This window comes from Eptatretus burgeri, chromosome 17, assembly GCF_056783735.1.
Source record: "Eptatretus burgeri isolate ZD-2024b chromosome 17, Ebu_testis_v1, whole genome shotgun sequence".
Taxonomy (NCBI): domain Eukaryota; kingdom Metazoa; phylum Chordata; class Myxini; order Myxiniformes; family Myxinidae; genus Eptatretus; species Eptatretus burgeri.
Window position 1 is genome coordinate 48,682,694 of NC_140977.1, and position 13,985 is coordinate 48,696,678.

The 13,985-nt window shown below is 45.8% G+C and overlaps 2 protein-coding genes across 3 annotated transcripts in view; both read right to left on the bottom strand.

Moving 5' to 3' along the window:
• Nucleotides 1-718: 718 nt before the first annotated feature.
• On the bottom strand, nt 719-8,407 carry LOC147010029 (uncharacterized). Its single transcript, XM_085861059.1, has 3 exons — nt 7,059-8,407; nt 6,782-6,836; nt 719-3,557 (listed from the first exon to the last, which is right to left on the bottom strand). The coding sequence occupies exons 2-3, from the start codon at nt 6,800-6,802 to the stop codon at nt 1,890-1,892; spliced, it is 1,689 nt and encodes a 562-aa protein (XP_085717185.1). The 5' UTR covers nt 6,803-6,836; nt 7,059-8,407; the 3' UTR covers nt 719-1,889.
• Nucleotides 8,408-8,569: 162 nt separating this feature from the next.
• Nucleotides 8,570-13,985, bottom strand: part of LOC147010030 (uncharacterized) — a 42,659-nt gene continuing 37,243 nt past the window's right edge. The window contains exon 4 of one of the 2 annotated variants that reach the window (XM_085861088.1): nt 8,570-9,201. In XM_085861088.1, the coding sequence (XP_085717214.1) occupies nt 9,128-9,201 (74 nt within the window). In that variant the 3' untranslated portion in view covers nt 8,570-9,127. Of the gene's footprint in view, nt 9,202-11,300; nt 13,967-13,985 lie in introns of those variants that run through there. The other variant, XM_085861089.1, reaches the window with a different exon arrangement.

Sequence of the window (13,985 nt, forward strand, 5' to 3'; positions counted from 1 at the left end):
GAAGGAGACAGGGCTTTATGCAATAGAAAGAAAGAGGATCCGAGGCGATATGATTGAGATGTTTAAGGTATTGAAGGGCATCGACAAAATAAATGCAGAAGAATTATTCAGCAGAGTAGACACAGTGATAGCACCAGGGGCAATGCTTGAGAGTAAAGAAGAGTCGAATGAAGAAGGCAGTGAGGTCGGGGTCTTTCACTCAAAGAGTAGTTAATGCATGGAACGGTCTCCCTGGAAAGGAATTGGTGACAAAAACAGTAGATGGGTTTAAATTGGAATTAGATGGGAACCTGGAAGTTATGGAGATTGAGGGGTGGAGGAAAAAGCCTGCTGTTGGCTTCGTGGTTCGAGTGGTGGCTTGGGATCTCAGGGTCCTGAGTTCAAGTCCTGTTGGCCGCTGAATTAATATACATCAGGAGGTTGACTCTGCCTGTCATCCTTCCGAGATCGGCAAAATGAGTACCAGTGTACTCGTAAGCACAGCCGCATCCCAACCAATGATGCAACCAGCAGCCACAGGCTACACTTGATGGAGAGGGGTAGAGGGATGTTGGCAGGTCTTTTTCCAAGTTTGAGCATTGATGGACGATTATGAGCATGTCTGCAGAGTGTTGTTGATGGGGGTGGGTCTTGTCAAGGGGTGTTGCGTGGTTGATTTATTTTTATTTTACCCAAGACATGCCCACTCCTCTGGAAGTTGGAAAAAAAAAGTCCGGAATTTTCTTGTGTTGATGTGGTGCAGGTATGATGGGCCAAAAGGTCACCACCTGCGTTTAATCACCTGTATATGACATCACAAAATACACTTAACACATGAAAATGTGAAATGTCAATGTTCCCTGTCAGAGCACAGACGTAAAAGGTGATGAAACCACGCAAAGTGACATTCTCTCACAGTCACATGAGGTCTGTGATTTTCACAAGTTCATTACACCAACTAATAAAACTTTGCATGAGTTACATGCAAAGTTTATTGCTTGCATTTGGAGATTTCTTACTGCCAATCTACTGTTTTCGTATTCGCTGCAGTGATGTTTTGGGGGAGACAAGATGGCGGAAAGTGAACTTCCGGTGACTTCACTCCTCCGTATACAATCGCTGTGGACGTGACCAATCCAGTGGTGGAGATCAGAGGAGCCGACGCCAAAAAATGCCGAGGCGCTGTATAAGTACTACGAGCCTGGAAGAGCAGTCGGTTTACTGGCGGGAATACCAATATTAACTTAATTACAAAAAAACGGTTCGTGTTTGTTGGAAAGACATTAAAATTGAAGAATTAAAAAATAATAATTTTTTTTTTATACAAACAGCACAAAGTGTCATCGACTCTAAAAAGACGCATAATGCTTGTTTTATTCTTGGTGTTTAGCATAAATAAGCCTTTTCTATGGGTTTTGAAGCTTTTTCCTTGTTTTTTTTTTAACTTTTGTTAAAACGTAGTTATCGTTATCGGATTATCGTTAACTTCCGATAACTTTGTATTATAACTACCGGATTATCGTTATCGGACTTAAAAATTGGGGTTATCGGATTATCGTTATCGAAGTTAACTTTTTGGTTATCGGTGCCCAACACTAAAGCACATAACAACAAGCATGAACAACTAATACAATGTGTTAAATAAGGTGGTGTGAACAACGCTGTATAACACTGAACAACAAAAAATTTTTACTGGAGATGTGTAAAGTGATTTAGACTAATTTGGGTACGCTGATTTCAAAAATCATAGCCGTTTTGCTGTATCACGTCAGGATTTTCAGTAACAGAAATATTCCCATTGCCTAGAAGTCAGGATTTCAATGAAATTTACAAAAATTCATTTATTCATTTATTTCATCATGAATGCTTCAAAATTATAGAAATTACAGAAAAACTCCACTAGAATGTAATTAAAAATGCTTTAGGCATTTGGCTTTGCGTTTGTGCTGCTCTGTGTCAGTTTCACGATGCAGGAACCAGCAGAAATCGCCCATCATGTTCGGGTTGTGCCGCCCTTGGTAACGCGTCTCCATGAGTGAAATCTCTTGGTGGAATCGCTCGCCGTGCTCGTCCGAGACTGCTCCCAAGTTGTCAGGGAAGAAGTTCAGGTGCTGGTGTAGGAAATGGATTTTCAGGGACATCCTGGAGCCAAGTTTCCTGAAGGACTCCAGCAGCTGCTGCACTATTTCTTCATAGTTGTCCGCGCGCTCGTTCCCCAAGAAGTTGTCCGTCACAGCTTTGAAGCTCCTCCACGCTGCCAGCTCTTTGGGGTCTAGAGTTGTCGGAAAAGTTTTGTCCTTCATAATCTGTCGGATTTGCGGTCCAACAAAGACACCAGCCTTGATCTTGGCCTCCGACAAGGTGTTGCCAAACTTTTCCTTGAGGTATAAAAACCCACGCCCATTCAGATCCATTGCCCGTACAAAACTTTTCATCAAGCCGAGCTTTATGTGCATTGGTGGAAGGAAAACCTTGGCTGGGTCGACAAGGGCGACATGCTTCACGTTGTGTCGACCAGGTACATGCTCTTTTCGCTCTTCCCAATCTTTCTTCGTCCTGTGATTCTTGTCGTCTCTGCTATCCCAGAGACAAAGGAAGCACATGTATTTCGTGTAGCCTGACTGCAGCCCTAACAAAAGCGCCACCACTTTCAAGTCTCCGCAGATGTGCCAGTTGAAGTCATTGTACTTGATGGAATCAAGCAGCTGCCGCATAGTCTCATAGGTCTCTGTCATGCCGAACGCGTGAGCCAGTGGGACTGATGGTTTCTCGTTGCCATTGTGGAGCAAAACAGCCTTCAAGCTGTTCTTCCCCAAGTCGATGAAGAGGCGCCAGTCTGCAGGATCGTGATCACACCCAAGTTCTTTCAACAGACCGTTGATGTCACTGCAGAATGTCATCGTGTCTTCCATCTCAAAGAACTCAGCCATGTCTCTGTGACGTGCTCTGAACAAGGATATCTTGGTGTTAGGTTCAAGTAGATTCCACTGCTGCAGCCTTGATCCAAGCAGCTCTGCCTTCGCCTTTGACAGCAAGAGATCTCTTACAAGATCATTTAAGTCTCCCTGGTTCAGAAGGTGTGATTCTTGAGTGTCGGGTTCAAAAGGTTCATCATCACCATCCTCTTCACCACTGCTTACAGCTATGTTCTGATCAGCTGGAGGTGTTGGAACGGGGTTCTCGTCATCATGAGGCACAGGTTTACGAGCAGAGACGCAGTCAGCGTACTTGATGTGACCTTTAGTCTTCTTGTTGAAGCCAGCGATGCTTGTGCAGCAGAAATAACAATCATCATGATGATTCTGCGGCTCACGCCATATCATGGGCACCGCAAATGGCATGCTCGCGCGCTTGCCCACCAACCACTGAGTCAAGGTTGTGTGACAGCTTGTGCAGCAGATGTGTGGTGCCCAGCTCTGTTCTTGGTCCCCCACCTTACACCCGAAGTAGTGAAAGTAGGCGGCCTTCATTTTCACTGCTGTAGATATACTTCGCTGTTGATCTTTTTTGGTATACCGACCACAGACATAACAGAAGTTGTCAGGATGATTGGTACAGGAACGCCTACTCATCTTTATCTGAAAGAAAGAAATATAACACAAGTTAACAACAATTGTACGAAATAGACATGTTAAAGACATATGTAAATTTCATTGAAATCCTGACTTCTAGGCAATGGGAATATTTCTGTTCCTGAAAATCCTGACGTGATACAGCAAAACGGTTATGATTTTTGAAATCAGCGTTCCCAAATTAGTCTTAATCACTTTACACATCTCCAGTAAAAAATTTTTTTGAAATTTGTTGTTCAGTGCTATAATCAGCGGTAAACTTCCAAAAAAAATTTCCACAAACTTTAAAGTCTATTTTATTTCAATTGAATTATGTACTTGAACACGAGAACACAAATTGTCTTTTTACCACTTTCAAAACCCTTCCATTTAGCAGTGATTGGCCCAAATATTAGCATTTTGCGTCATCTTGACCAATCAAATTTTCCGCTCGTCGATCCTGCCCATGTCCATATTTCTCAAGACAGCGTAGGGTAATGTGTTCTATGAACTCTCCAGTTTAAGCAAGGTTCCAGTGAAGAATGAGGGAATTATAGACCTATTAGTTTAACTTTAGTTTTCAAGAGGGTGTTGGAGACGTTGGGAACATGTTAGGAACAATTTAAATAAATACAAACTAATTAAGGGCAGTCAATATCTATATACTGTATATGTATATTACAAAAACTCTCATCTTGTATATATTTATGCATGTATGTTTGTATGCTCCCAAAATACAGCCAAAACGGTACACGATAGCACAAAATTTTTTGGCCCATCTTACTCACCATTCTCCTGTGCAGTTTCAAGTTTCGTTTAAATCGGGCAACGAAAAAAAAAATATTAAAAAATCAATTCCCGATTCAGTCAAGTACTCTTCGGGAGAATTTGATCAATGCAAACAACCTCAGCGGTATAGTTCGCTGGAGCGATCTTTTTCTTTTCTTTTTTTGAAATAATTTTTTTTGTCAACCGCTGTCACAATGGGAACGCAACGGGTTCACGGGTCGTCTAGTAGAATGATAAAAGGGAGATTTTGTTGAACAAAGTGAGAATCTCCTTTTATTTCTAAATTTGCAGATGACACAAAGCTTGGAGGGAAGGAACATGAGCAGAGTGTGTGGTGATCATTCATACATTAAAGTAATGGCAGTTTGCTGTCTGTTGTCAGTCACGCTACATCGTTACAGGCTACGGCATAGGATGACTGACTCCAACTGCCATTTATATTTTCATGCAGTTCAGGTCCAACATATTGTCGAACCTGTCTCAGTCACAATCACTATTCCCTCTCCCCACCTATGTGTTTTCCATTCAGAGTGAAACACAAAGTGATTCTTGAAATGATAATCGAATATCGAAAGGATATGCGTCACGGGCTTTCCAATGATAGTATGTATAGACCTGAGGCTTCGTTCATTAGGCCTCACCTTTAGGCCGCTTCAGGTTATTACTTTTTCTGGAGCAATTGGTGCAGCGTTCCGGACTTGCTGCCCGGGTTTCCACCCCCCGGGAGAGTTTAAGCATTTTACAGCAGGGGTGAGGAATTAACCCAGGTTTCTTTACACAGTAATATCATTTTTGTAAAAATAATAATATGACAATAATTATACCAACAGTAACTATAATCATAACACAAATAAATTTGTTGAGACTGCAAATTTACTGGATTAAAGTGGTGTATTAATTACGAGTCAATGAGAAGTGGTGTACTGATTCTCTCAAATTCTTCCGGTGGTCCGACGAGGAAGGTGACCAAACATCGTCAACACCTGCATGATAAGCTCCATCGTGGTGACATTGCACGACGCCAACTTCAAACAAATATGCCCCTGCTCAATCGACCTAATGGTGCAGATGAAGGAAGTCGAAAACGACTCGAGCATTATATTGATTGGTTTTTGCAAGTGGGTGAGGAGCGCCGCCTTCTGTGGAGGGTAATGTTTACAATGACGTAATCGCATTACCGTCTGATCTTTACGTGAACTCGGATGACGTTATCAACCATGTTGTGCATGCCGGACCTGAAGAATCTTCCAATCATAGAAATTCTAAGTGGCTGGCTTCACGTGTGATTTTAACCACAACAAATAACATGGTTGATCTTCTCAACAGTAAGATCGTTAAGCGCCTGCCTGGTGACACTTTCATCGTCAAAAGTGTTGATTCTTTGTCCGATCAAAACCTATCTGCCCTTTATCCACCTGAGTTTCTTAACTCCATCAATCTTTCAGGTGTACCATCGCACGAGATGTCACTGAAGGTGAACACTCCCATCATGCTGTTGCGAAATCTCAATCCTAACAATGGTCACTGCAACGGAACGCATTATATCTTAACCAAAGTCACTGATGATCATCTTGCAACGCGGATTCTCGGTGGTGAGCGTGCCAGGTCTATTCTCCTTATTACGAGAACTCTTCTTTCTCCATCTGACACGGATCTTCCTTTCCAACTCTGCCGGTGACAGTTTCTGGTCAGGTCGGCCTTTGCGATGACTTATCAACAAAAGCCAGGGTCAGAACCTGCGGCGGTGTGACGTCCTGCTTCCTACCAGTGTTTTACACACGGATAGAGCTGTACGTTGCAGTGAGTGGAGCAGGAGACCCACTCGATCTGCACATCTTTGCTAATCGGAATGAATTCCAGATAAGGAGAGGGACAGACCATGCTGCTTGCAGGCCGATGAACCCGTAACCTTGTTTATAAGATCCAGAGTGAAAATTGGAGGGTTAAAAGGTCCCAAGAAAATGTTTTTGTTTTTGTTTTTAATTTAAAATGGACTAATTCGGCTCAGTAAACAAAACTTTTTACAGTTCATCACAACAAATGTGGGCTTTCTGTAAAAATTAATCACCAGGGGCCCCCATCCCCCCTTGTTCTGCCACTGAAATAAAACGTTTTTTTTTTTAATGGTGACTAATTGTTCACCATCACAAAACATAAATGATGCCAATGAAAACAATGGTGATGCACCTGGAACACTAATTCGCAACGTTTGTTTTCGTGAGATGTATATAACAACACTTTTTGTTTTTCCTGATTGTCACTTTCATTCACTGTTATACATCATTTATTTTCACTTCAACGTCTGATCTCTGGGAACATAAAACAAATTCAGAACATCATTTTTGGCAATAAGTATCTTGGAACTGCTGACACGTCCCAATTCTTGAATAAGAATGCTCCAAGCAGTTTAAATCACTTTTCCTTTATTTAAAAAACTTCAAATGCGTCGGTAAAAACCATACCTTGTCCAGACACATGCACATGTCCCATCAGACTGAGGAAGAGTCCGCTCGCCCTCTGCAGCAGAGATGATAATACAAATGCGCGGAGCATAAATATGCATGACGCAAAACATGAATATGCGAAGAAAACAAATATACGTTTTCATACAAACTTGGTTATTTCACACTCCTCATCTGGTTTTTATATAATCCACTACAGTAATTGATTGAGCAAAGAGAATTACGTGAACTTGAGAACCAGGGTATCTCTAGTTGCAGGATCTCCCAAAGAGCTGACCTGAAGGTACGTGACGATGTGACAGGATGCTGTCTCTGACGGTAACATGATTAGGGCATGGCAAGCAGACTGATGGTCTTCCATTGTCGAGAATGTGGGTACGATATGCCTCCACTTGCTCAGGGCTATGGATGCCGTCGAGACATACATTGCCAATTATCACCCATCCAAGGTCTGTATGCTGTGCCCAAGGAGGATTAGGTGGTCCAATTAACAGCAAGATGGTCGCTTCTGGGTCAGGTTCGGGAAACATTTCAGCGAGAGGACATTATATATATATATATATATATATATGTATATACACAAGTGGAGCTTTGCGACCTCTGGTGTTGGAATCTCAGAGGAATTGAATGGAATAGCATTACACTCGGTTAGCTCTGCGTGTGGCAGGTGGACAATTCCATAAAAAGATTAGATGACTAGATTCCTGACGTGCCCACCACTGGCTACCATAGTTCCAGAGCAGGTTTTGAGTTCATAGGGAACGAGGATATTTGGCATGATGAAGTGGTCAAAGAGTTTGCTGCAGCCCAGAGACCGATTTGACTGGTCATCCAACACAGTATAAGTTTTCAGAAAGTTTTCAGGATTGCCATTGATGCATACCTTCATAAGACAGATTTGGGAACAAGACCTTCCTCTGGATCCGTGACTAACACAAATATCCATACACCTGTTAATCACGGAGTGTCGCTCCTCGCCATTCTTTTGAAGCCATCAAACACTCTCGGTGTTCACAGAATCCCTGATAAATTGCCTCCCTGCCGGTCCAGGGTAGCACAACTGGCATCACAAAGTGCTGTGCAATGATGTCACAGTGAGAACCTAATTGTACTTGACACTCTATGGCTGAATGGTTAGTTGACAGAGCACATCTGGTACATCTTTTCCATTGGTTAAAAAGGATGAGTCTGGATTGTAATTTTTTTGCTTTGAATATTCTGCAATGCACAAGAGGATGTTTGGTCCTGTGAGTGGGGCAGAATTGTTGCGGATATTCCATTTGACAATGAGTGTGCTGATTTTCAGAAGGCGATGTGACTGCAGCAGTCGGTTACTCGACAATCTGTGACAGCAATTAACCCGTGGTCTCGGTCTTGCTTACTCTGACCCTTGGACACGTGTCACAAGTGAATGCAGACATTCTGTTCTTTCTGCTGTAACGACCCCTCACCACATGGTGGATATTGCCTTGCAGACAAGTTTCATTTGTTCTGTCTTGTCCTCTCTCTCCATCTATCTCATCACCCCTTATGAATGAGTGAGGCATAATTTTTAAAGTTCCATCGATGATCCGTGGCTGTGTCTTTATTTAAACGGTTGTGTCTGTGCTGGGCAACACTGGGTCCTTCCTCCCACCCTTCCCCTCCCTCATGCCACCCCAACCCTGCCTGCTCCCACCCAACCTTCCTCCTCACTTCCAGACTCCCACACCACCCCTTCTTCCAGACTCCCACACCACCCTTTCCCCTCCCTCATCCCACCCCCTTTGCCCCAACACTTGGTGGCTTGTGTTCATAAATTATGAATTAAGCATTTCAATAAATTGGACATTGTCAAAGCTTTTCGACTTGCACCCCTCAGGATAAAACCAGAAGCAGATGAAGAAGAAGCAGAAAACTCTCACTTATAAAGTTACAATGTAATGTCCTCAACTGGATTGATTGAGAGAAAAGATGGGATTACCTGATTAGTGGAACCATGGAGCATAATGAATAATGAGTAGGCAGAGATAAATCACCAAGCACCAGTGGAAAAGTCATGCTAATGAGCTGGGGGCTGGTGGGGGGGGGGAGGAGGGTGGTTTTCATGATGACTCAACATTGACTGTGGTACAGTTGTCATGCAGTCAAGCCATCATAGTCAGAATAGATATAAAGTTTGGATAGATTCTTTCTGTCCACAAAGAATAGGGTTGGTTGACCTGATGAATGTCACCTCCATTGCACGAAGGTGAGCTAAACTGCATCCTCTACTCAGGATTTTAAACCAGTCAATACAATATTGCTCTGCACATTGAGAATTATTCAGTAAATGGTAATCATTTGCAGAGGTACAGGGAATAGTTGTCATACTATGTACATTCTTACAAGCCCAAGTTGGTTGTCTCTGTTGAGTTGACTGGTCCTGTCTTGATCCCCAACTGAAAATGGGAAAAACCATGAAAATGTGTGTAGGAAATGGGAAACAGAGACAATCGGATGAAAGCAAAACAAAAGGGTGTGCGAGTACTTTTACAACTTGGCCAAAAAATAAGGAGGCCCGAGGAGTCGAGGTAGACACAAGATCACAAAAACCAAATGGGTACACAAAAGACAAGACAATGAGTACATGACAAGAAGAACAATAAATACGAAATAAACTGCATAACAATTTACGGCAATTGATACAAACCTGAACTGGTTTACTTAGCTTTGGAAGATCACTCGAAGAATAGAGGACATTAAGTTGATAATCCAGGTCCCCTGCCTTTTCGGTGGTATGTATTGTGTCGTGGTAGCAGATGCTTAGCAGGCAGACACGAGCGGGGGAAACAGTCGAGCCGGGCTGTGTTGTACAAGCGAGCGCGAGCGTACTTTGCCCGCGGCTCTCCTTTATTACGCACTCAGCACACGCACAGGCCTGGCGACTCACGGCATCACTACGACGCCTCAAGCGGCGCGCACTCCTTATATCCCCTGCAGACATGATGACCACTCCCCCACCACCATGCCCTGCCCCGCAGGCCCGCAGGCTATACCACACTCCTCCCCCCTAAAACTATGATTATTAAATGATCACCATCATAATAAGCATAAACAGCACGAAGGACTACGGTATAACAGTAGACAAGGTACAAAAAAAAAAAACAGCGAAGTGTAAAAGCACAGCACATCATATAATGTGTGGATGCGAGCAAGTGGAGCAGCAACGGCCAGGTTCCGAAGACTGAGTTGCCCAAAGCATCTACCAAACTCTGACCGCGTTACCGATATGAAGCAGCAAAAACGCCCCCAGGCGGCTCATGCTTACACGCTCTCCGGTGAGGTCGCGACGACCTCCCGAGCAAACCTCCCCCACCACCATCAAACGCCCTCGGTCACCAAGGCGGTACATCCCCCCCCCCAGCCAGACCTGAAGCAGATAAACATTCTGAGGCCGGAAGCCCGCTGTCTGGACGCTGTGGCGCCAACACCAGACCTGATTGACCTTGGGTGGGGGCACTGAACAGCGCCGCCGGCGGGATGCAACAACTGCTCCCAACAATCCACGCACCACAATCAGTTAAGATTCCACCGCATGGCCAAAACGGCCTTGAGCGAAAACAGAGAGCCGCGTCCCAAGGCGCCAGGCACGTCTGACCTGGCCGAAACCAGAGGTGGGGGTAACGCTGAACAGCGCACCAGTCCTGGCTCCGAGTCGATCTCCGAGACCCACATGGCAATTAGACGGTAGCCATTCCATACAAACCATACTCCAACCACAGGCTCGTTATAAATCAATAGGAATAACATTTGAACCTTCGCAAATTCATTTTCCCGTACAGCGCGTTCATTCGATAAAATCTCTGCCCATGATACAGTAACCACCCGCGGCCCGGGGCAATGGAAGGCCAACCAAACCTTTTTATTCGCCACCACCGCTCCCAAAGCCACCACATCACATTGACCATACTGCAAAACCCATCGATTGATCTCAGCCAAACCCATTCTCACACATGAACTGTCGGCATTTATTTCAACCACGTTAAACCGCATCACTCGAGCAATGCAAAACAAATATGCAACGAACAGCAACCCACAACCCACATCACGAGTCCGATTCTTGGTTGTTGACTTGATGTTGCGAACCGTGACTCCCGTGCATGCGGCGGGCTCGCTGCAACTCGCCGCCGAAGCTGCCCGAACAACACAGGCGCGCATTGCCTCATGAACGCTGCCGAAGCGCGGGAACTCATCGCGAGAGCCGATACGGCTCGCGCCGCTCCCGACCCGCGCAACATCGTTGCAGGCAGCAACGAACGACCACCCCCGTTGCATCGACGCGGCTCCCGCCGCCAGAACCTCGCCCTCGGGTCTCGAAGGAAGCAACGAAGGAAGCACCGGCGCACCTGGAGGTACGAGCTGGATATCCAGCTCGAGGCGCGTCAACCCGTCTCGACCCAAAAAGACGGGCCCCTCCCCTCGCACCACCGCAACCACCGTGAGTAGGGCGCTCCGCCCCCGGTAGAGCACCGAGACGTCGGGCGCCGCAACCGCTCCGCTGGTGTACGTGCGCGAGGCGAGGGCAGCACGAGTGGACTCCATTCGACACCCGATCAGTGCCCCGATCACTTCGACATTCACTGGCATCGGTCCTGTCACCGTAGGACCAACTGAAACCAGGTTCAACATGGGCAGCATCAGTGCCCCGGTCACCTCAACTTCCCCTGCCACTGATCTTGTCATCTCCGGATCAGTTGGAAGCAGGTCGAACACCGGCTGTAGGTCTCGACCCGGGCCGGAAGGATCGCTTCGCACACCGCCATCAATGACTGTAATGATGGGCGATGACTCCCGGCACACACACCGTAGACGTCCTCGAGTGTTCAGATCGCCGTCCGAGTGATTGCATCGCAACGCTCGCCCACGACCCGCGCCGCAGACTGTGCGCGCGGCCGTGCGCGCCTGGCACCCTGCGCTGACCTCCGGACCATCTGCTGCGCACCGACCATCGAGACTTCGGACATTCTTCAGAGCTTTCGCGACGTCAAAACGTCGCGTTCGAGCCGAACTGCGTGTCCTCGTTCTTTAGTCGTGGCTTTGCAGAAATCATTCCCCCGATTTGTCGCGCCTCAATAAAACGAACACTGAGCGTGGCCGCTGCCAACTCGACGTGGCCGAAGTCGACTCCGACAAAGGCGGGCACGCGTCCGCGCGCCGTGCCCCGACTTCCTGTCATGCCTGAGCTGACCGCGCTGGCGAGCCTCCTGGCTCCGGAGCCTGTGCGTGCGGCGAGCGAACCTGCGACGCGCTCTTCGCGATGCGTACTCCTCCGGAACCTTGAACCGCGCGGGGTGTGCTGAGTTACTCGCTGCCACTCCGAACCCAGCACCCACCCTGCACACGCCGATCCGAAGATCCTCGTCAGCCAACTAATGTGTCGTGGTAGCAGATGCTTAGCAGGCAGACACGAGCGGGGGAAACAGTCGAGCCGGGCTGTGTTGTACAAGCGAGTGCGAGCGTACTTTGCCCGCGGCTCTCCTTTATTACGCACTCAGCACACGCACAGGCCTGGCGACTCACGGCATCACTACGACGCCTCAAGCGGCGCACACTCCTTATATCCCCTGCAGACATGATGACCATTCCGACCACTCCCCCACCACCATGCCCTGCCCCGCAGGCCCGCAGGCTATACCACAGTATGAGGAATAGATCTGTGTAATATGACAGCTAAATCTTGAACAGTTTTTGAAATATCGCGAACACAAAAGTACATTAACAGATGATCGGTCAGAGCTGATTTTAATGTCCCCCATCTCCAACCTTGTTTGCCACTACCTGAAATCGAAAAAAAAGTTTTCCATTGTTGTGGTCGACTTTTATTGGGGATTGTCACGATTCTATACCTTGCCATCCAAATAAATGCCATTCTATCTCATCACTCATCTTTGACAGCAATCTCCACAAGTTTTGAAAATTCAGACTTTTTGGTGCAAATTTTTAATGTATTATTCCAAAACATGAACTATAACTCTAAAAGCTGCTGGTCCACAAGTATAGCGAGTGGCTCTGTGGATGAAATTATTCACTCACCACAAATTCTGAATAAGCATAAAGAAAAAAAAAAGTCTTGAGTAATCTATACGACAGAGTGTTCCAAAAAGACCCTGACAACATTGGTTATTAATATATTTAGAATCACAATTGATACAATGATACCCTTTGGTTTATACGATAGATGTTTGCGTCTACCAGTGCGTATGTCGCTGTGATCCAAGAAAAAAGATCCTGCAGGTTTGCCACCTTGGTGTTGTTGACATCTTTGAAAAACCCCCACAGACAAAAAAAATCAAGGGGGGTTATATCTGGTGAACTTGACGGCCAGGCAGTTTGTCCATCTCTGCTAAACCAAATTTTTCATTCAAAACGGCTCAAACAACTGAGGCCCAATGACGGGGAGCGCCGTCCTGTTGAAAAATGATGTTGGATTGCAGCAGATCTTCATCTGTGGGAAGGCAAATCCTTATAATGCATTCATGTAAATTGTTGAGGTCAAGTTATCCTCCACAAAGAAAAATGGACCCACCAAGAGGTCATAGAGAAGGCCACACCACACATTGATTGACCTTTGGACTGCTGCGTTTGTATTCAATGATGACGTGGGGATTTTCAGAGCCCCAGATCCTCACGTTGTGCCAGTTGACCTTTCTCGATACATGAAAGCAAGCTTCTTCTGTGAACATGACCTTTTTCAGGTAATCTTTGTCATCCTCTCTGCGACTGAGCATTTCCAAGGCAAACGCCTTGCATTTTGGTCCGTCATTTGGTTTGAATTCCTGCAGAATCTGCACCCCACAGGCACAAAGCTTCAGTCATTTATGCAAAATCCTGTGTGCAGTGGTGGTTGGTAGTCCCAGTTCTCTGTATGCACGTCAAATTCATTTTCTGGGACTTTGTTGAAATAACTCAAGCACTCGTTCAACATCTGCTGCACTTGTGCTTGGTCAACCAGTACTTTTGTTTCTGACAACCTCCAGTCTCCTTAAACCTCTTGTACCACTCTCTGATACTCATCCGCAATGGCAGATTCCTTCCATTCCTCGTACAGAAATTACGTTGAACTTGTTGCGGTCTTGCATGTCAGATCTCGTCTCGATGAACCATTCGACGCACTGAGCTTTCTCCTGTGAAGTCACCTTTTTCTTCTACATTAAACCACCAGACCTGAAAATAAAGAAAACTT

Bases quoted from the DNA above. Each gene is read 5' to 3' on its own strand.
- LOC147010029 (XM_085861059.1), bottom strand. From the start codon at position 6,802: ATGTGCATGTGTCTGGACAAG. The intron at 3,558-6,781 runs GTATGGTTTTTA...TCTTTCTTTCAG, and splicing joins TGTGCATGTGTCTGGACAAG to ATAAAGATGAGTAGGCGTTC.